Source organism: Cystoisospora suis, assembly GCF_002600585.1.
Source record: "Cystoisospora suis strain Wien I chromosome Unknown contig_44, whole genome shotgun sequence".
In the NCBI taxonomy this organism is placed as follows: Eukaryota; Apicomplexa; class Conoidasida; order Eucoccidiorida; family Sarcocystidae; genus Cystoisospora; species Cystoisospora suis.
In genome coordinates this window covers 46,363-67,866 of record NW_027152846.1, presented here as the reverse complement: position 1 = coordinate 67,866, position 21,504 = coordinate 46,363, and the positions used below count along the sequence as shown (strand labels likewise).

Here is a 21,504-nt window from a genome sequence, read left to right as displayed (position 1 = left end):
CTTTGCTGCATCTCGCTCCTAGATAGTCACAAGCGCATCCCGGGGCCGCCCTTCCGGCGGACTGTTGAGCAAACGCTCTCAGTTCTTCCCCGACCTTGTCGCCAAGTTCCTAGTTTCACCCGCGTCCTTAGGCACAGCGAGGGTGCAGAATCACCTCTTCTGTTGGGGACTGGACATGGTGCGAGAAGTGGCGAACCTCAGAGTGCAGCTTAGGTTCCCAAGACCGGCGAGAACTTCAATCACGCAGTTCAGTTGTGAACAGGTCCGTCACAAAGCCTTAGGATGAGAATCGAACCGCAAGAGTTGAGGCAAAAGTGAGGGTGGACATACAGGAACGCATCAAACATGAAAGATGGGGCCGGACTAGAAGTAGTCCCCAACTGCCGACCAATCATGCAGCTTCTCACGCTTTTTTCATGGGCGTCTGCGACGTGCTGCAGACCGTCTTAGAGATTACGGGTAAAGGTGTCTTTTTGGATATCCTTCGGGCGCACAATTTTATTCCAAGCAAGGTGAACTGTATGACGAGGCCAGCGGATACCAGTATACCGATCATAGAGAACCAGAGGATGGCCACTACAGACAAGTTCTCCCATGTCAGTAGCCTCAGAGCCGCTTCAAAACGCTGATGGGAGGAATCTTCTTTGTGTTCGAAGAACTGTCTTCTGACCGGGCGTCTTACTTGGCCAGGGGTGAGTCCGGCACGAGATGACTCTGTGACTTCGGCTAGGAGATTCTTCAAGGGTTCCAAGTCCATGTAGTTGAGATATGCATCCGGCATGCCTAACACATCACACGCTAATAGGATGCACAAGGCTTTGGTTTTCATTGGCCTTACCATTTGTGCTATCTGCCAAGTGCCCTAAGGCCCGCAAGTGACGAAGTTCCGCGAGATCTTCAAAAGGCAGGGCGGGTTCCGAGGCTTGGTCTGTTACGTTGACGCTGACGGGCGTTGTCTCCCCTCTGATGTTTCAAGGTCCAAAAGAACTTGTTTATGCACAGCCTTTTCTTGATACAAGGCAGGGGAATACTTACTCGGGGTTTCTTGCTGCACCGTCTACGTGTATGAGCAGGCAAACATGTAAGAAAACTAGTAAGAGAGCGCCGCTTCGGTAGTTCACCATTTTGCTTGGTAGGGGACGATTTGAGAGTTTTGCTCGAAATGTGCTGCACAATCCACACAGTGGCAGAGTCATCGCTTGGATGCAAGTTCGCTTCGCAGGTTGCTTGCTATGCTGCGATCTATCACAAGGTGTCTCTACGCCACACTTCGACGGGTGTACAGGGAGGTATATTTACCTGCTGCGTAGCGCGGCTGCCTGCCACAAAGCGTTTCTTACCCACAGTTCCTCGCCCCGGACAGACACGTGACCGACTCGGTATCATCCGTTGTCACCGTCCAGCTCCTGGGAACAGCTAACTGCGGTCATCAAGACCACCAGCGGTTCAGTAGAGTTTGGTTACCGACTGTTGTTGCTCCATAGAGTGCTGTACTCAGGTCGACAGCCTAAATCTTGGTGAGGTTTAAGACGGGAAGGGCTGCTGACAGTTTCGAGTGCCTCGCTAAAACCCGAAAGCCAGAATTATACTCGGCATCTTTCTTACCGCTCCGAAGCGCTCTTAGAAAGCAGAGTAAATCTCTCTCAAGAACAGAGCACATGATGCGGTCCAGCCAGCATTTTCCGCGGTTCGCGCTGTCGGGTGTCCTGTCCCGAATGTAGGCCTGTTCACCGCTCACGTAGACTGCCGGCAGCTTTTTCTTCTTCGGTCCCGGCGCACGCGCTCTGTGCCACCGGTGCAATGATGCCCGAGGGCATCGAAGTGTCTTAGCTTGACGATCTATTCAGTGAAAAACTATCAAAGGCGAGTGATGTGTTGTTGGCGTCGGTTAAGTACAGAGCTTGGCCAGCTTGGCGGGGCCCACTTCCAGACGCGTGGCCTTCAGTTCAAAAGTCTACTGACACGTTCTAACAGTTTGAGCATGACAAGAAGAGTGTCTCAGGTCCTACACCCGGGTACTACACAAACGGCCAACACTAGTCTTGCTAAAACAGCTAACAGAATGCTGATCGAATACTCGCGGGACGGGCGCGCTTCCGGAGAAACTAAATGGTCAGTAGATCGAACCCACTGTGCCCACCTCACGGAGTGCTACAGTAGCGCGAAAGGCCACCGCTCAGACCTCTTCTAGCTGACCTTCGCCATTGTGTGGGGGCTCAAGCCCACACACAATGGCGAAGGTCAGGTGTCTTGGGCATTTGTCCAGCTCCTCGCCCGACACGCAGTGACCGCAACCGGAGATCAGACCGCTGCGGGTGTGGTGAGTTTTTCTGTTGCCGGGGCTGGCAAAGAAGGCTTGTCCAATGTCGACTTTCGGGGTGCTGGACGGGCGCGGCTACGACCGTTTCTTCTCCTCTTTTTGTTTATCTTGCTTGATATGCTTGGCCACTTGATCAGCTATTTCTCTCACCGTCATGTTCTTGCCGAAGAAGTCCTTGAACTTGCCATTACGCCCTGTAGGAAGCCCAGCCACACACCATTATTAGTCACCCTGGCGGACCCGATGGCCTAGCGCGTCGAGATCCCGATGAGAAACGCTTGAAAAAGCCAGTACCCTTGCTACTGGTGTCTGCTGCGTTCGCATGCTGTTCATCGATCACCGTTGCGCGGCCCTCCCCAACGTAGCCCCACCTGCGAAAGCTATTGTTGACTGAAACCTCTAGCTGACGAAGCCGCCTGCGCAGTACCTGCTTGCTCACAGGAAGATTGGCAGCTTACCCATGAAGTACTGTATAATAGAATGGTCTACCAGGTAGTCCTCTTCAGAATTCTTTATGCCCTCATTGAAGTAAACTCGGAACTTCCTTGTAACGTCCTTGATCTGCGCCTGAACGAACCGAAGTCACCTGGAGCGTCAGACAGTTTGCGTTTCTTCAGAAAACAGTTTCTCAGCAACAGTAGTGGCGGTTTGCGATTCGACCAGAGAAAAAAGAAGGCGGCCCCGCTCGAAATGATATCCGGCAGACGGACTGTACTGGCTACGCCGAGCTATCTTAGTTGTCCTCCTCTTTCTCTACTGTTGGTTACTTGTTGCTCGTTAAAGTCCCCTCAAGAATATGGTGCACTGAGTGTACGGATTCGTCTCACAACCCCGAATGAGCAACTCACGTGTAGAATCACCACTGGGACGCCTCTTCTTCGCTGAGAAAGAAATGTATTTTCAAATCCATATCACATTTTATTCGATGTGGTATTTGATTCTTACAATATCGTGCATCGCGCGTGTCAAGAGAGTCGAACTGAGAGGACGCGCGAACGCGCCACTCACCACTGAATGCACGTCAACCGATATTCTTATGCGGGCGGAAAAAAAATGCGAGCCTTCTTCGAAAAAAGCTCCAACCTGGAGGCCCTAGTTAGACCGCGCAGTGCGTACCTACAACCAAGGTTCCGTGGCTGGGCGTCTCACCTGGAAACAGCAGTACGTTTTTAAGTTGCGATTCGTAGGCAGAAGACACAAGAACGAGTTGTAAATAGAGGGCACATATCTAATGAAAACAGGCTGCAGCTTTCTAGTACCCCGGCAAGTCCTTCCGTGTTTATTCAGACAGTTCTCCGCGTAAATGCCACGCCAGATTGTATAAACGCAAATCGTCTACCAGAATTCTTCAAGCCTGAAAGGGTATACGCAAGAACAGCGTTACGGCCGTTATTAGAAACTCACAGGGGTCCCAGTGAAGCCAAGAAGTCGCGGATGGAATTCCTCGCAATACGCCTTCACTTGAGCAACAGTATCACGCTTCGGGTCAACTGTAATAGACAACACAAACGACAAGCGAATCCACGCAAAACTATGGAAAAACACTCCGAAGAGATGAGCGAGCATGCCTGCGTTTGGTCATTCAGCTATGATGACCAGGGATTACATATCCGACTAGTCACAAGGCACGCCGTTCTCGGAAGAAGGTTATGATCAACTCTGCGTGACGTATGTCTAGATTTTCTCATACCTTGGGAAAGCCACCACAAATAGAAATCTCCCGTCACTACACTCGGAAAGAAACACAGGCATACAGAGATAGAGATTTGTAGATACACGGCGGGATTGGCAAAGAATGGGTTAGATCGATTCGAGACATGTCACATGTACGGACGTTCATAAGCAGCTGGACTGCAGGATGAACAGAAGAAGAACGAGCGGAGAGGAAGCAACGTACACGGCAGGGACCGACAGCGCGAAATCCCAACATAAACCGTTTCGCTCTGAGACCGCCCTGTATATATTTTATCTCACATTCCGTATGCGCATTACTAAACCGATGATAGACGCTCGTACACCTAGCTACTCGCATAGCAAGAATAATCTTTCCCTCCTTACGTGTATCTACGCACGAGGTCTTCGGAGACTAGACAATCTCCCTCTTCACGTGAAACTGACTTCCCGCGTGTTCTACCACCAGCTCTTCATGATTCGCTCTTCCCTGACCAACCTGTGTCTACTTCTGTCCATCCTTAGTCTTTGTCTTTGGAATGTACGTACCTGTAATAAAGATAGGCTGAACCACCTCTCCGTACTCTTTGTCTGAAGAAAGCACAAGTAAATCATTCCTTCTTCTCTTCATTGCAGGCGACAGTACAACATGCTTTACTTACTTCTCATTCAAGTGCCTTTCTCCGTCCCTCCATGACACGCTGAACCGATATGAGAGGTTTTCAGTAACAAAGAGATAGAAAAGGCGAGATGATCATCTGTAAAAATAAGTGCTGCCCTCCCTGTCTTTAAACAAAGTACGCGGGGTATACACAGGCTCACGTGTATGTACATGTAGGCGACATACGAGGAAAGAAGGACGAGCACCTGACATTTGCGTGAGAGAGATAAACAGGCATGAGACCTTCACCCGGAAAGGGAAGCAGATCCAAAATAAACAAAACTCCGCTTTACCTACACGAGCGGCAAGCGATAACACATGGGCTACGAATGAACAAAGCGAGAAACAGAGTTCACTTATATACAAATGTGTGCAAATCTATGTACGTATACGCATATACACCTTCATGCATATGAATGTACATGGAATACCCATCCCTATACGCACGTATGTACACAACATGCTGGAGTTGTTCTCTCTCGCTCGCCTACCTATGATTTCGATGACCTGCGCCATTTTTTCAAGTTCTTGAGGGCATATATCCGGACAGAACGAGAATCCAAAGTAGATCAACTGATACTTCCCTACAAACTCTTCACTATCGCGGATGTTTCCGTACATGTCTACTAGGGTCCAAGGCCCCCCAAGCAAAGGCTTTCCTACGGCGTCCATATCTGTCCGAGCTGTAAGCGCAACACACATCAGCAGGCAAGAGAACGCAATTCTTATCACTACCGTTATCCGTGCAGCACGTGGGAAGAGGTGAACATAGTACGTTGCGCATATGCATGAATTAGTTCACGTTTCTATACGTAACGCATACATAGTCTACACATGCACTTACACCGACCACTGGCCGGCAATATGTGAACTGCCAGGTGACTAGACGCGTACATGCACGTGCCTCTAAGATATATGACTCCTGACTTCCGTACACACGTATGTTGACACTGCCGCTTCACCTCCCTCATCAGAGTCATCATCTAAGTAGAGATACCAGAGTTCGATCATCGTGTCGTGAGGACCCCTGGGAGGTTTGATGTACGCCGGCATCAGGACGCAGAAGAAAAGGAGGTAGTCAAGAGAGCTGGTGGGAAAGCAGTCGGACACGAAGAGTCGAGAAGCGCAGTATATGTAGAAATATACATGAATGCTGGCAGGTCTTGTCCCGAGGATAGAGTATCGCACGGGAGCGAGGACTACAGTAACATCCAATGAAGATATGAAGACGATCAGAATATGGTCGACCTAACCACGAAGGTGTAAGGAGATTGCTAGTTAGACCTATCCTTTCTTCTTGTCACATTGTAGAGCCGGCTCTCCGTTGTCTCTAAAATACTGATAGATGGGTAGATGCACGGTCATTTCCAAAGTAGAAACTATGCCCGTTCATATCTGGTGACTTCGTTTGTGGCTATACAGGAATAGAGCTGAGAGCAGTAACCGATACCACTGCTGTTGTCGAACGTATACACACACTGATAACACTCCTCTATCTCTCGCTCCCTTGTTTCCTCTCGGGAGACTGACTTCACCAGTCGACCGAAGATTTTCCAGTGTCTTCAAGTCTCTCGCTCACCGAGCTGCGACCGTTTACGTCGTTCACTTTGTAGGGCAACCCCGCATGCAATCGTGCTGAAGACGAAAACGACAGGAAAGCATTCAACGTGCAATACGTTGATGGGCTATGGGAAGAAAAGACGTATGTCCTTTTCCTCCGTACGTACATGGGTGGTTGTATGCTATCTATGTGAGTACTGATGTGTGCGTATGAATGCAAGCAAGCCACACCCTTGTACGTATGTGATCGTGCACTAATCAAAGCTCGGCGCCCGTGTAGTCCGTGAAGCTTCCATGATGCTGCCTACGTACGCACATCTGGAGACGTCTCAAGAAAGAGAAATGAGTGTGAAACCAAGTACAGCAAATGTTAATAGAAGATGCTATGCCGAGAGTAAGTTTTGTCACGCCCAAAGATATATGTACGTACATGTAACACCACTCCGTTCCGTAGTAATGTCTTGGTGACCCTAGCACGGATGCTCTCCTATACCGATGCGTTTTATATGCATGCACACAGCAGCCAAACTTTCGTACAACTAGCCGGTTTCTTGGAGAGTTATTATCGGTGAGGACTGATGACTCCTCCCTTTGACCGTACTTGCCAGAAAGCTGACTATGTACAGTTAAGTAAGACAAAGGCTGAACTAAAGAAGGACGGGACAAGGGAGGGCCCTCTCTCCAAATCATCCTTTCCAGCTCTTCTTGTCCTCTGTGAGTGGGAATGCTGCTTTGGACGTATAGGATGAGACAGAAGGAAAGAGAGGGGACAGAGAACAAGAAGAAGAGAGAGATGATTAACTAGTAGTGAGACTGCGTCTCGTATAAGCACGACAGCCGGATGTCCGACTATTCCCATGTCTACGTCCAAAAGGGATGCTGAAGAGTGACGATCGTATCTTGTCCCACACAGCTAAGAGGAACCTATACAGCTAGGGTTAGCCGTATGAAGGGCTGAGAAAACAACATACGCAGTTCTGCAGAGAGATTCTTTCATCTTACATGCAAGCACATGAGGCGAGGAGAGCAGCCCTCCACGGGAAGACGTTCCCTCTTCGACATTTCATATCATCCAGTCTCTCATTCCTTTCCTGTTGAGATTTTGAAGTTTGAGAAGAAGGGGGCATTGGAAGATTCAACCTTCCCTCCTTAGGAGGAACCGTCTTATCAGAGCGAGACGATGATGAAGATGACGGTTGTGGCGGCGTCGTAGGAGAGGCTGTTGGAGACGTACGAGGAGAAGCAGAAGGACTAGAGCCGGAGGTAGAGGAGGAAAAGAATCTAGGAAGAAGTGTAGAGAAAGACGCAGAAGCACTGTCTGCAAGTAAAGATCCTGAAGGAGTTGAGAAAAAGACGTTGGTAGAGAGGGCAAAAGAAGAACGAGGATAGGAAGGGAAGTCGAGAGGAGAAGAAGGGGAAAGAGACAAGGAAACAACAGGGTGAAGGGAAGAGCAGAAGGACTGTGACATGTATGGAGCGCACGCTATGAGATGCTGAGATTTGAGTCTGCATCTTAGCGTTGGTCTTTCAGGGAAAATAAACTGTGAACTGAAGCAAGAATGATAGCAGAGAACAGAAGAAAATGTAGAAAAACGGCTTACGCCCCCCTTGGACACATGACGAAGACCCGTGAGGGTCTTGGGCGCCTCCCCTCCTCCGCTTGCTCCTCCTCTTCCTCTTATCCACGTCCTCCTCACGAATCCAAAACAAGGTGAGCGTGAGGTAGAGACCATCGTTAACAAGAGAAGAGAAGTGAACGGAAAGATCGAGAGTATGACGGATAGCAACACAGAGACTCAGGAAAACTTCCTTTTGTCCGTATCACGGTCCCTGTACACGTAGCCTTTATGTGTATGTGTGCGGTCTTTGATATAGTCGTTCTTCTTTCATGGCTAGCTCTAGTACCTGCAAGCTCTCTTCATCGCTAACCCCACTTTTCTCCGTCCTCCCTGTCAATTTGTACGGACAGAAAAACTCAAACTATCTGTCTGCGGCTCCCTGTTAGTATGCCGCAGTAGATTGAGAAATTTCTCTCCAGTCGTCTTATTGCCGTGAAAAAGAAAGCCAACGCACAGAAAGACCTGCAACAACAGGGTAGGGGAACGAGGGGAAAGCACAAGAGACTATGGTGTGAGGGCGTGGAGAGGCGTATTCGAGATTTCTCTCTAAGCAAAGCAGACAGGAAGGCCCTCCTCTCTCCCTTCTAGTGGTCAGAAGGATGGCCCGCCCACGCTTGAAATGGCAACCAGGGAGAAACCCAAAAAGTTCCTAACTGAGTGAGACCGAAGAGACACCTCGCACGAAGAAAAGAAAGGGACATGGCGAAGCGGCGACTACGAAAAAGGGGCAGTAGCAAAAATCACCATGCTGGCGGTGGACGACGGCTCGCGCCAAGCTCTCTCCGCCCGGATGAGATCTCGCGGCAGCGTACGTTGTCGATTGTCACGCGAGGGTGGGCGCATCGTCTCTTCCCAGAAGCAGCTTCTTCCCTCCGGTGGTCGGGTTAGTAGAGCTGCTTTATTGTTACAGTATAACGCCCGTACAAAACCTTCACTTTACTACTTGGGCCCCCGTTGTACGAATGATCAGGTGGGAAGCGGAAAGGGCCGAGCTCTGGAATGGGTTAGTCGTGTTCCGGCGATGCCTGCACAGCTCCTCAACTAACCCAAGCAGTGCCACAGCCTATCCGATGAGCATTTGAGAGGCATGGGATACAGTTGTCTCGTGCTACTCTATTCTTCCCAGCAAAGAGTGGTGGACTCGGGTTCTGTCTGAATAATGCTGCGCATCACTACAAAGGAACGAGCGACACTTGCTGGAAAGACGACGTTTGATCTCTGGTCGTTTCTGCATGTCTGTATCCGTGTACAGAAGAGGCAATCCGTTATGGTTCTGCCATGAAAAGCGGTGACCTAGTCAAGAGACAAAAGAGAATCTTCGGTCTCATTGCACGCAGAAAGGGGACATTCGAGAGCACCGCGGCTCGGAGAAAGGAAAAGCGGAGATAGCGGATAACATCCACAGCGAAGTGGAAAGCAAACCAAAAGCGAAAGAGCCCCTCACAAGATGCTGTTGGTTTCCTGGGAGTGCCGGAGTTACGCCGGAGATTCATACGTCGTGACAGTGCAACGCGGTACGCTAAGAAATGACTCCAGGACGGGGCCTTACAATTTCGGAGTAGGCAATTGGTGCTCGTTGCTTAGTCGTGATAGTCCGAGCGCTACAGAAAAGATCTCTTGTCTTTTCTGATCTGCATATATACATGTATATTCCTAAACTACGAGCTAGTGCTATTGCTCTCCGAATTTCGTCGCTACCGTATACCGGGGTACCCGACAGCAGTGGTCGCACAGTACTACGTCGCTGGAAATCATGCTAAGGGTGTCCGATCTCAAATTTCTTGCGGGGAAGCCGCATTCTCCTTATTCCTGCCTTTCTCTATCTGTGCAGGAAACCCGATAGTCTCCTTACATAACATGTCTCTTCAGACTCATAACTGAAGGAAGTAGACGAGTAGGACGGCTTCTGTGCTTCGGTGGGCTGGCTTTGACACCAGATCACGTACTGAAAGAGACTCAAGCAAGCTGAAAAGAGACCGCCGAAGTGCAGCCTCCCACTCATGTCCGACCAGAGATACCTCATCTCGTTTCGAAGCCTTGCGTCATCAACAGACGAGGAAAACCTTCAGTTGTCTAAGGGTAAGGCCGAGTCTCTCACCAGGCAGACTGGTAGAAAACGTCATACAATTTCTGTGTTTTGTCACGCGCCTTGAAAAGTGTTCGATAAAGCAGGGTAATTATCCATCGGACCGAAGAGAAAAAGAAAAGATAATCTTTTCTTCAATTGCCGCTGATCAAGTTGATAGTCCTCCACTGGCAGTACGTTTCCCTTGACGGGCTTTCCCATGAGAAAGGCTGCTGTCCTGCCAAGCATTGCGAGAGCCCTCTGCCCCTTCATTATTTCGGGGGCACAGCGGGGCGAAGAGAGGGACCGCAACAGTTGGGGTAGGCCGAGATAGTAACAGCATTCTGGCGGTAACCTAACGGAAGCTGCCACATCAGTGTTAACTTGCCGAGTCGCAGTGGGGAGAATCTATTCAGCCGGAACGGCGCACTAGGCAGGTATTGGTGGTAGGGATGTAGTAGGAGCGGTCCTGACATGTGGACACCGTCCATAGCGGAGTTGCAGAAGTAGCAGATGACGGTAGCGGTACGTTCGGTAGGTGATGATGCATCGACGATGGCAGAGTGTCACCTCTCAGTGGGCTAGCTAGCTCTCGATGCTGACGGAAGTGAAACAACATCGACTGATGCTGACCGCGATGCAACGACTCTACAGCAGCGTTTGACATAGGAAAAAGGAGACTTCGCTATGGGCTTAGAATTTCAGGAATCTGTACCAAAGCATCCTATGAGATCATACAGGGACTGGCCATCGGTCGAGTCCATCGTTTCCTTTGCACTTCAAAGCGTACTCTCTGCTTTCTGTGACGCTTGGTGTACCTTCTCTGCCGTCTTTCTCACCCTTCTCACCATGTGATTTTGCCAGTCCTACCTCCTTGGTCACTCGTCTTCCTTGTTGGCGCCCCCTCCTGTTCATCGCCAGCAGGCTTTTCTTTTCAGGAAATCGTGTCCGTACTCCACTAAACCCCTACTACTGCTCTCCAGACGGCGTTCTTGTTAGTCCAGCCAGGTTTCTCCAGAGTGCGCGTCGATCACCGGTACACCACTCCTTCTCTTTTAAATCGTCCTTTCCGTCGCCTTCTTCAGTCTCGGTGCTTTTGCCGGTTTTCATGGCCCGTCGGAAGAAGTCGTTTCTGTTCAGGATTTCTTCAGCAGCAGTTGCGCGGAGGACCTAAACACGTGGCTACTGAATCCGTCGCCCGGCAACTTTTTTCCGCACGATCGGAGGGCTTTTTTTCTTTTCATGGGGAAATTGTTTTTCCTTCTTTTCCTCCACCAAGCATTGCTAGGCTTTCTTCCCCTTCTCATTCATCTCCCCTGTCTTTATTCCGCAAGTTTACGTCGTTCCCGAAGTACCTCTGGTGGCAAGGCTTCTAGTTTCACGTGAATTTCAAGCGGGTCCGTGGCTTCTCTTTTATCTTTTTTTCTCCTTTCGTCTTTCAAGGTCTTTTGAATTGTACACGCGCTGTAGTCGCGTATCTGTTCTGTCTTCTTTCCACTGAATCACCGGCATTTTCACCCGAAGCAGCCAGGCTGCGGGAGGAGAAGAGGACTTGTCGAACATAGATAATGACTTCCTCTGTTTTCGTGCGGAAACAGATGGCCGTGCGAGTCCCTTTCTTCTGTTTTTTCTAGTAAAAGCGAGAATATTCAACAAGCCGGCTGTAATTTCTATTTTTCGACCCTGGAGCCGTCACTCCTTTCCAGCCTTTCTCGTTCCCGCGATTTGGTGGTGGCCCTGCAGGGTTGGCTCATGCAGCCGTGGAGGCTCTCCTTCTTCTTTACGTCCTGGACGATGCCTTTCTTTCTTCAATGCTGAGGACACTGGGACGTATTGGAAAGTAAGGACCTGTCTTACAACAATGTATTCTCTGTTCTACCAAGGTCTGATTCTTAAGTAAAGCTGCGTCTATGGAGTAGCAGCCGTAGCTACCACGGTTTTTTTTTTTCTTTTCAGTCTCTTCTTTCTTTTTCTTTCCGCCCTCCTTTTCTTGAGGTGACTAAAGAATGGATTCATCGTTGCTTTGTCGAAACTACTTTCTTTTTCTGGTTCAAGAGACCCTTCCTCTTTCCAGGTGTCGTTGCGGAGAGTGAAGTAGACCGACCCCTGATCTTCGCTCCGTCGGCTTCTCTCCATCGGCTTCTGTGCCACGCTCAACCTCTCTGGCTCCTCGCCCTTTTTCCTACCATCTTGACTTGTCAAGATTCCATTGGCAGGGCTAGTCTTCTTTCAGATTCATGTTAATCCTCGTAACGCTTGTCACTTTTTCTTTTGCTTCTCTCCGAAGGGAGAGGCGAGTTCTTTTCCTAGTGTAGACTCCGGATGTCTTCTCTCTTTGAACGTGTGTGTAAGATTGTTCCGGTTGCTGAGACGATGGATGAGAAAAACGAACGAAGGACTTCTCAAATCAAGGGGGGTGGAGAGAATTGTCTCTTTCCGTTGTCCTCTTCTTCGTGTCGACTGATGAACATCGGGAGGGAGACGAGTGTCTCTTCTGACGAGAGAGTGAAGGCGGGAGGGACAAAGAAAGAAGAGACACCGTGCGAAGTCCTATCGCCAGAACCCCTGGATGCTCTTAACTATCGTAGATCTTCTTCTTGTTCTCCTCACGGTGAGATCTCATCGTTGTCTGGATCCGCTTTTTCCACCGAAGATATATCTTTTGAAGGAGGATCTTTAGAAAAGAAAGATGCTTGTCAACATGAAGACACGCGTACCGACAGTCGCCTTTTGATACATGATGCTTCTGTACGTGCTTCTCCTTCTCCTTGGACATCGTCGTCCTTAGTCGGAGGGGGAGGAGAAGACTTGAAATCATCCCTATCAAGTTCTATGTCGCCACATGCATTTTCTTCGTATTTAGCTTCTTTAGAAAGAAGTCCAAGCCGTAAAGCTCTGCAAGAGTCAATACACAGAAGGTGCGACGAAGTGGAGAATTTTCTTCGTCAAATTCGTTCCGCTGCTCCTTCGTCTCTTTGCTCGTCTCCCCCATGTCCCTTAGAAGGAGCTCTGAGTGAAGCAGACGTTGACAGTGTCCCTGTGGAGGCTGTAAGGGCTGATCAGGTACCTCTGGTATCTTCTCGTCTTCCTCTTCTGTGTCGCGCGAAGTCTAAGAAGGAATCGGAAAAGGAGATAGAGGGTGAGAGCAGCTTGTGCCAGCCACGAAGGAATTCGGGTGTATCGACAGATCATGAAGAAGGCAGCAATATATCTCAGGACCGCTGCGATGGTCACTTTGACAGTGCGATGAAGTATGAATCTCCATCACCCTCGGCGCCGTGTTTCCACGCTTCGTCTGAATGCGTTTCTCCTTCTCGTCGTCGTGTTTCTTCATGTGAAAAGGAGGAGAGACAACGTCGACCTCTCTCAAATAGGAAGGGAGTTTCTCAGGGATCCAATTCCTATGGAGGGGTTTGTAGTACTACTAGTGAAATGCATGGGAATCGTCATCCGTTGTCTTCTTCTCCTTCGCTTCGTACATTGGATAATAAAGTGCAGATTGGAAGCCGAAGAATGAGAAGAGAGGAGTCACACATGAATCCTCGTCTGGTGGCAAAGACTCGTTTCGGTAGCAGTACGAATAGCAGGAGGCGCTGTGGGGGGGAGACGTCTCGTTCTATTCCTGTCGTCTCCTCTTCTCCGTCAACTAATAGATATTGCCCTACATCAGAGGCTTCTTCTTCCCCTTCTTCTGTACTCGTTGGCACTTCACCTCATACTGTGTTCTCTCCCAACAATGAGGGTTCGTCTACCTCTTTGCTGTCTAACGGTTTGCCATCCTTATCGCGGTCTGGCACCTACAATGATACTCTCGCTTCCACTAGCTCTCCTTCTTCTTTCCCTCGTCTTCAATCTTCGGACCATGCTCCGAAGTCTGGGGTGAGAGCTCATGCTGGTGATGATAACGTTATGGATTGCCAGGTATTGCGTGGGCGTTCGCCTCCCCCTCCATCTCGTCCTCTGCCTCTTCAGACGTCAGGTATCAAAACGAGGAGTCATTATAGTAGCAAGAAGAATCTTAAGAGAACCACGAGTAAAGGATGTCCAGGAGGAGAAGGAAGGTCTGAAACGGTACGGAAGAGAAATACATCGGTCCCCCCGGCAAAGGGCAGTGGAGAAGGTCTCCGTAGGGTTTTGACGGGTTCCTCTGCATCGCCAAGACCCCTGTCTGTACAGAGAAGCCTTCTTCATTCTTCGTCGAGTAGCTCAACTCTACGTGGAGAGAACTTACTTCACTTGGTCTCTGTTACGAACCAAGAAAGAGAGGAGGATGTATCCTCTCTCCGTGTAGTATCACACCACGTAGGGGACGGAGGAAGACGGCTCACATTGTCTAGAAAGGGAAGAAGGAGTCTTTCGGTTTCTGCTGGAGAGAAATCTTCTTCATCCTTTGTTCATCCTACAACGGCGGTAGCAAGGTCTGTCTCTACATCTTGTGATGATCATCCGAGGCACTCTGGAGTTGTTTCACGTCCGGTGTCCTTTTCTTCCGCTTCTTCATCTTCTCTTCTTCTCCGTTCGTCCTCTTCTTCTCTGACAAACCATGACGAAGGATCTTTCAGTTCACCGAGGGACCTTCGTCCAAAGTCATTCTTATCTCCTAGGGTGATGCCAAGGCCGCGGACTGCTCGTAAGCATCAGCCTGCGATACCGACGACGCATAATCGAGCATATCAGCAGAGGAAATGCTCTCCTCAGGCTTCGAGGCACTTGGGGCGATCCCCGTCTTCTTCGTCTATGCAGTCTTCAACAAGGAAACAAAGTCCTAGAGCGATGACAACCAAGAGACCCGAGACGATGATGTGGAAACCGTTACAGACTGGTTCGAGATTTATCGACAGCAAGTTCAGTGGAATAGGGGGGAGGCGTCACAAGGAATCAGCTGAAGTTCCTTCATCTCCGGAGAGGTCACAACAAAGCCACCACGAAAAGCAAAGACGTCATCCCAAAACATCTCTACAGAAATCGACTTCTAGAAGTCTCCTTTCTTCTGCCGCATGTTCTTCTTCGTCTACTACTTCTTCTTTTCAACGTCCTCCTGGTAAGAATCCTCTTAGCTCTTCATTATCTTCAATCTCCTTTTCATCGGCCTCCTTTTTGCAGAGGGAAGTCTCGCTTTCGGCGTCGTCTTCGTCAACATCGAAAAGAAAAGGTGAAACTCCATCCAAAGTACTCCGAGGAAGAAGAAGACCGGGAGAACCTAAGGCAGTTTCTAGTGTCTCTTCATTATCATCATCAGCATCACGATCGAATCTCCAGAGCCATTCAAATCATGAGCCAAAGAACACTCAGCTAGCGGGGGGGGGGCATTCCAAGCATCATCCTCTTCTTCATCTTCGTGACAACCTTCCCCCTTCTAGTACCTTCGATCAGTCTTCTACGACGGCTACGGCATCCCTCAGTGCAATCACACCTTCAAAGCGGACGGCCTTTTCTTCTTTTTCTTCGGCTACGGCACCACGAAGAGAAGGGGGCAACACCGCCGTCATGACGAGCTCTTCTTTGTCTACTGTACGTGGTGGGGTGCATAGTGCGAACGCGAATATTGTTTCTTCCTCGTCATCCTGTCAACAGGATACCTCTCCGCCGCACCTTGAAGTGACACAGCCAAAAGTACAAGAAGAAAACAGAGACCTGAGATGTTTCCGTCAAGATTCTGAGAAAGACAGGAAAGAAACGACGACTTTCTTGTCAGGGATAAGAACATACAGAAGTGAGGACGGACGTGCTGTTGACAGTGATGATAGAATTCGCTCCTCTTCTGTCTCAAATCGGTGTTATCGTCATCGAACCTATTCTTCTTCGTCTTCTTCTTCTGTGCCTCCTCAGTCACCATCTCGGTCTTGTTCGCCGTCTTTCACGCGTTTTCTCAATTCCTCGGAGAAGTTAGATAGAATGCAGAAGATGAAAGAGAAGTTGTCTGAGACGTCCTCTTCTCCGGCATTCTCTTTCGTATCTAGAATACGACGTGATCTTCTTATGAATGCTTTCCATCAGGAATCATCTTCGCTTTCGAAATCTCCCTCAGATATTCTTACCATGTTCAAGATCATGTCACGTGTCGTCCATTCAAATCAAGATACCCCACCCTCCTTCACATCACCTTCTTCATCTTCCTGTGATTCTTCCTCTTCCTGTTCTTTGAAATCTCTAGACGCTTCAGTAGCCCCCTCTACACCTCCCTCTGAGGCGTTTCTGAAGACATCTCTCTTTTCTTCTTCTTCTTCTTCGTGTTTTGCTCGTAATCTCGAAGCAGTTCTCGATCGCCCTTCTCCACAGTCTTCATTCTCCTCGAGGACATTTCTTGGCGACGAGTGCCCGTCTTCTCTCTGGTCTAGTAGTGACGACAATCATATTCCTCATTCTTCTTCATCGGCGGGGACTAATCCTTCTCCCCTCTCTGGGGAGTTGAATGGCTCACTCATAGCTTCTGACTCTTCGTCATCACCCTGTTCTTCTTCTTGTTTCGCTTTGTGCTCTTCAAGAAGAGAGATGCCTTCTCATTTTTCACCTTCGTCTTCTTCGGAGATAGTAGCTAGACTGGAGAAAGACGCTTCTTATTTATCGCTTTCTCGCTCAAGTAGATTTCCTTCTTCAAAAGATTCCCTGTCGTTTTTCACAAAGACAAGACGAGAGGATTCTTCTCCGGATTCTTCTTCTGTATCTCCATCTGTATCGTCATCGTGTTGCTCTTCACCCTCTCTTACATGTTCTGTCTTAGATCCATCCAAGTATAGAGAGAAGTCTCTCTACTTCTCAACAGTCCCCATCTGTGCTTCGAGTCCTCCCTCATCATCGAAAGATTTTGGCACTTCAAGCAATTCATTCTCAGGCAGTGACAATGAAGAAAGTAGCTGTAAGGTCCAGCCCAGTGATGCAGAGGCAGGTGATGATGCGAGCGGGAAAGGGAGAAGAGAGGAAGGTTCAAGTCTTCATTCTGCTGCAGGAGAGAAGAAAGAAGAAGATGTGGAGAAGGTAAACACGACGGAAAACTCAGGAGAAGGAGAGAGGAGAGAAGGAAGTATATCAAAGCCGCCGAATGAAGCGAAGGAGAGGAAGACGGGAGAAGGAGTGACGGCAAGTGAAGGAGATTCTAGTTCGGGTGTGACACATGTGAAAGATTCTGAGAAAGCTCCCTTATTGCCGTCCTCTACAGTTGACGAAGAAGGACATGGGAAAGGAGGTGATGAAAATGTTCCGTCTTCGGAGAGTCTCTCTCGTGCTGGTTCGTCTTCTTTTTTCTCTTTCCTCAAGTCGGGGGTCATGCTGCCACGTTTACGTCTCGGGTCTCTCCTAGAAGCAACGGACCAGGGCACCCCAGTTCCGCATTTAGATGAGTCATTGCATTCGATCTCTTCGTCGTCGTCTTCGGTTTCTTCTTCTTCTCTGTCTTCTTCGTCTCTAGGAGGAGGGGAGATACGGAAGAACTTGCATGAAGAGGAAGCTCTTGAGAATCGTACAGTTACGGGCACCGATGAGAGAGTCAGCCAAGGAGAGACTGCGAAGCTCTCCTCTCCTCAAGCCGTTTTTCAGGAGGAAAGTAGTCATAGCAGTAGTTTTGAGAGTGACAAGAATGCGGCGTCTCTATCAACAGAGGATGGAAGGACAAGCGTCTTTGCTTCGTCATCTACGGAGAGTGGTGGTAACGAAGTAGTGAAATCGAGGGGAGAGGAATCCATTCCATCTCCTGGAGACATAGAAAGAGGTGATGACAAAGACCGTGGTCTCTCGTCGGGCTCTCTACTCCACGTCCCAACAGAGGAGACTACGAGAGGGGGAGATGATCAGATTGACCCTGGTATATCTGAAAGTCTTTCTTCTTGTTTACCCGTCTCCTCAGTTGATGCAGGCAAGGAAGTGCCAAAAGGGTTGGAAGCCTCCTCCCGCTCTCCTCCCTCACCTTCGTCATCTCCTCGTCGTTTATCTCCACGAAATCCCTCAGGCATATCACATGTGTCGTCTGCGGTGAGGACCAAGGTAAGTATGGCAAAGAAAACTTCGGCTTCTCCTCCTGCATCAAGACGCCCTTCATCTTCTACTGCAGCCGTTTCTTCTTCAGACGTAAAATCATCAGCGGGTGTGGCTGGCAAAGGAGGCGGAGGAGGAGGAAAAGAAGTGAAGAAGATCGAAGAAAGCGTTGAAGAAGGAAGTCCTACAACAACAGTCGCGCCATCATCTTCAGTAGCAGGGAAGACACACTACGTAGGAAAGAAGTCTCCTACTCTTCACCCTACTCCAAAGCCAGCAACGCGCACCACTGGCACTACCCAGGCTGATGGTGTTAGCCGTAAAGGTTTAGAGAAAGCTTTGCTATTCAAGAAGGAGGTCGCAGGGGACAGAAAAAAAATAGGAAATGGCATAGGAGGGGAATCGACGGAGAAGAAGGAGGGGATCGATATTCCAAGGGTAACGATATCACGTTCTCCTTCTCTCGAACAAAAAGGTGTTCTATCGATCTCTGCAAAAGCGAAGTCTTCCCTGCGAAGGGGCAGTGCGAGTTCTGTAGCTTCTTCTTCGGCTTCACAACGTTCCACACAATCGGTCCGAGGACCAGGAGGTCTCAGCGGTAAGGGAAGAACACGCACGTCTAGCGTTGCCTCGACTCCTTCATCTCCTTCTTCTTCGTCTGGTGGGGGGGCGACCTCACCTCAGACTCTTCAAAGCCCGAGTTTCTCTGTGGAAGTAAGAGAAGTAGAAGAACAAGGCGGAGGAGGAGGAGCAGGAGCAGGGAAAGCTAAGGGTGTGACAAAACGTCCTCTCACGGGGATGGTGAAAAAGACTGCGACATTGACAGGTGGAGAAGTTCACAAGAAGGCTCCGTTTTCTCCTAGGGGGAAATCTGCAGGGACAGCAGGGGCTACATTGTCAAATAGTATCCAGGTTAGTAGTGGAGGGAGTGAAGGAGGAGTATCGACATCTAGTAATGCGTCAGGCAGTCCACGGACACCAGCACCTACGCCATCAACTACGACAAGCTCCGTTAAGCCGCCCTCTGCTCTACGGGCTGCAAAAAAAGCATCGAAACCTCCTAGTGTAGGGCAGCAACAACAACAGCAACCTTTGAGTTCCTCGTCTTCTTCTGGACGTCTCTCTCGAACTCGTACAAGGTCTTTTTCTCCTTCTCCCTCTTTTTCTCCTTCTTCTTCTTCGCCACCTGCGTCGCCTGCACTTTCTTCTTCCACTGGGCGGATGACATCAGCAGGGGGTGGACTGACCGTCAAAACAGTCGGGGGCGCCGCAGCGAAAAGGCGAGTGACTCTCGCAATACCATCGCCTTCATGTCCAGCTACTGCTTCTCCACCGGCTTCTCCGCCTTCAACCGTAGCGCATGCTTCATCAGCAGCTTCCCTAGGAGGACCGGGAAGCAGTAAAGTCACAGGGGGGGGTATTCTGAGGAGAAAGACAGCTTTTGCAACACCTGAGGTCTCATCGGTGTCCGCCTCTCCTCAGTCTAAGCCACGATTGGCAACAAGTGTAGGGACACCGAAATCTCTTCCTTCTCTTGATGACGTCCCTGCCGAGAGAAGAAAAACGACAACTTCTGTCCCAGCAAGTCGATCTCTACTTCCTGCGTCCAGCCAGATACGAGGTAGTGGCGAAGAAGGTCCTTCGCCTACGACCACGGCGACCGTCTCTTCTTCGGTTTCGAGCTCGGCTCATCCGAATCGCCTCACAGCGCTCTCCCAACAAAGAAGAAAAACAACGGCAGGTCTCCTTTCCCTTCGTGGGACGGCAGCGGCAAGCACAACTCTCGCTCATGCTTCATCGGATGTCACAGTGGCGAAAGCAGGCGGAGGTCTCCTAGCAAGAGGTCGAGGGAAATCTGTTGTCGTTACTGGCAGTACGCCTAGTACTAGTGCCAGTAGTACCGCGACGACTACAATGACTAAGGCACGTAGACCTACACGTGTCTTAGCTACACCTGGCGTTGGTCCTGGAGTGAAGGCAGTGAAGAAAGAAGACGGGAAAGAAGAGGAAGAAGAGGCCGTGTCCCCTGAGGAGGCGGGAGGGAAAGGCACAACACGAACGAGAACTTCGGTTGAGATTGTCAGAGACATCAAGTGTATGATAAGAAACAGATTAGAACAAGAACGAAAAGATGAAAAGGATGCAGAAGAAGCTTCTTCATCTAAACACTATGATGTATCGGATCTTCCTCTGCCTGTCCGCCGCGGCCAGCCAAGAGTTCAAATACCTGCGGGACCCTTTCCTCCTATACGGGATGCCCCTGAATTGGAGGTAAGCTTCCTTCGTCTCTCTTGGAGGCTCAAGGAGGAGACGTCTATGTACCTGTGTATAAATATGTATGCATCTCTCTCTCTATACATATATAGCTACGTCCATATGTATGTGTCTATGAGATTCAGAGATGGAAAGTAAACCTTTCTCTCTCAGAGTCTGTTGGTGATTCTTTAGGGAGGTAGGTGTACTCGTGCGCATATGCATATATATACATCTATCTGAATCTGTATGTACGTGTATCATGTATGAATATTCATGTGTGTGTCTATCTATCTACTTGTGTATCTGTTGAAGTTTGGTATTTTCTCCACTTTGTGAATAGACTGTTGGCTTCGACTTTCGTTTTCTATTCTCTCCATTTATTATCACTCCGTCTATGGGGTGTTCTTGTGCTGATCCCCGACCCTTTCTGTCGTGTCTCTTGGTCTGTAGGAATCGTCAGGCCTTCATCTCCTTCAGGCGGCTCTAGGCCGAGGAGGAGGGGTGTCAGCAGGAGGTTCTCCTTCTTGTTCTACTTTACCCCGTCAAGTAGGATCTTTCTCAGGGGGGGGAGATCGAGATAATCAGGTCAATGTGTGTGGGAGCTTCTTCTCTTTTGAGAGTGCTTTATACAGTCTTTATATGGAGATGCTTCTCTTGATACCTCTCGATATGAAGAATATGAGACGATGGATTCATCAAAGTCTAGGGGAGGTTGAGAGAGAAAGGAAAGAATTGATTGATGTTTATGACTATCTACGAGTTCTCCCAGGCTTTTATATGGATAAGCGAAAGAATATGAACCCTCTGAACTTTCTGAAGAAGTTCCTGAATGAACGCAAATGGAAAGAGAGATGGGGAAAGGGCTGGTTAGGAAGAGACGGAAGACTTCTACCTGTTTTCCCTCGTGAAAGACTTCTCCATGCATTCTTCTTTGCTGAGGGGATTGAAGGGGGTCCCGATTATGAGTGTAAAATGATGGAGAAGGAAGATAAACTTATGAGACGCTTCATCCGACTTGAAGCTCTCGTCAAGCAGAGAGGTAAGTCTATGCAGGAGGGGGGAAGGGAGGGGAGACAGAGAGATACAAAGAGAGAGTGAAGATTTTCAATCATTGTCCCATACTGTCTTCTATATGCATTTGTCTTCTCTTCGAAAGGTTCTTCGTTCTACCTACGCCTGTTTCTACGGGTAGAGGTCTATCTACGCACGTTCGATAGGGTGTAAATATCAACGATGAATACTCTTCATTCTTGATCCTTTAGGGTGCGCCGTCTTTCTTGATCTCGTGTAGGCAAGCGATAGATCTCTCCCTGTATATCTGTTTGTACTGGACACCTGGAGGTCTTGAGAGAAGTGAGAAGCATGACCTCATGAACTCACACAC

General features: G+C 49.2%; 2 protein-coding genes across 2 annotated transcripts in view; one reads left to right on the top strand and one right to left on the bottom strand.

Annotated features, from left to right (window-relative positions):
* Positions 1 to 86: 86 nt before the first annotated feature.
* Positions 87 to 8,855, bottom strand: CSUI_000107 (sco1 protein). The gene is made up of 8 exons (XM_068060341.1): positions 7,215 to 8,855; positions 6,232 to 6,287; positions 5,144 to 5,335; positions 3,725 to 3,810; positions 2,779 to 2,887; positions 2,141 to 2,514; positions 683 to 1,167; positions 87 to 276 (listed from the first exon to the last, which is right to left on the bottom strand). Exons 1-6 carry the CDS (start codon positions 7,943 to 7,945, stop codon positions 2,396 to 2,398), a joined length of 1,293 nt encoding a protein of 430 aa, XP_067927686.1. The 5' UTR covers positions 7,946 to 8,855; the 3' UTR covers positions 87 to 276; positions 683 to 1,167; positions 2,141 to 2,395.
* A 1,684-nt stretch (positions 8,856 to 10,539) lies between these two features.
* CSUI_000106 (proteophosphoglycan related protein) overlaps positions 10,540 to 21,504 on the top strand; it is a 15,280-nt gene continuing 4,315 nt past the window's right edge. Inside the window, exons 1-2 of the mRNA XM_068060340.1 lie at positions 10,540 to 20,135; positions 20,571 to 21,159. Of these exons, the coding sequence (XP_067927685.1) occupies positions 12,219 to 20,135; positions 20,571 to 21,159 (8,506 nt within the window). The 5' untranslated portion in view covers positions 10,540 to 12,218. The remainder of the gene's footprint in view (positions 20,136 to 20,570; positions 21,160 to 21,504) is intronic.

Bases quoted from the DNA above. Each gene is read 5' to 3' on its own strand.
- CSUI_000107 (XM_068060341.1), bottom strand. From the start codon at position 7,945: ATGGTCTCTACCTCACGCTCACCTTGTTTTGGATTCGTGAGGAGGACG. The intron at 6,288-7,214 runs GTAAGATGAAAG...TTTCGTCTTCAG, and splicing joins CTCGCCTCATGTGCTTGCAT to CACGATTGCATGCGGGGTTG. The intron at 2,888-3,724 runs GTGAGTTTCTAA...CGGTTCGTTCAG, and splicing joins TTGGCTTCACTGGGACCCCT to GCGCAGATCAAGGACGTTAC.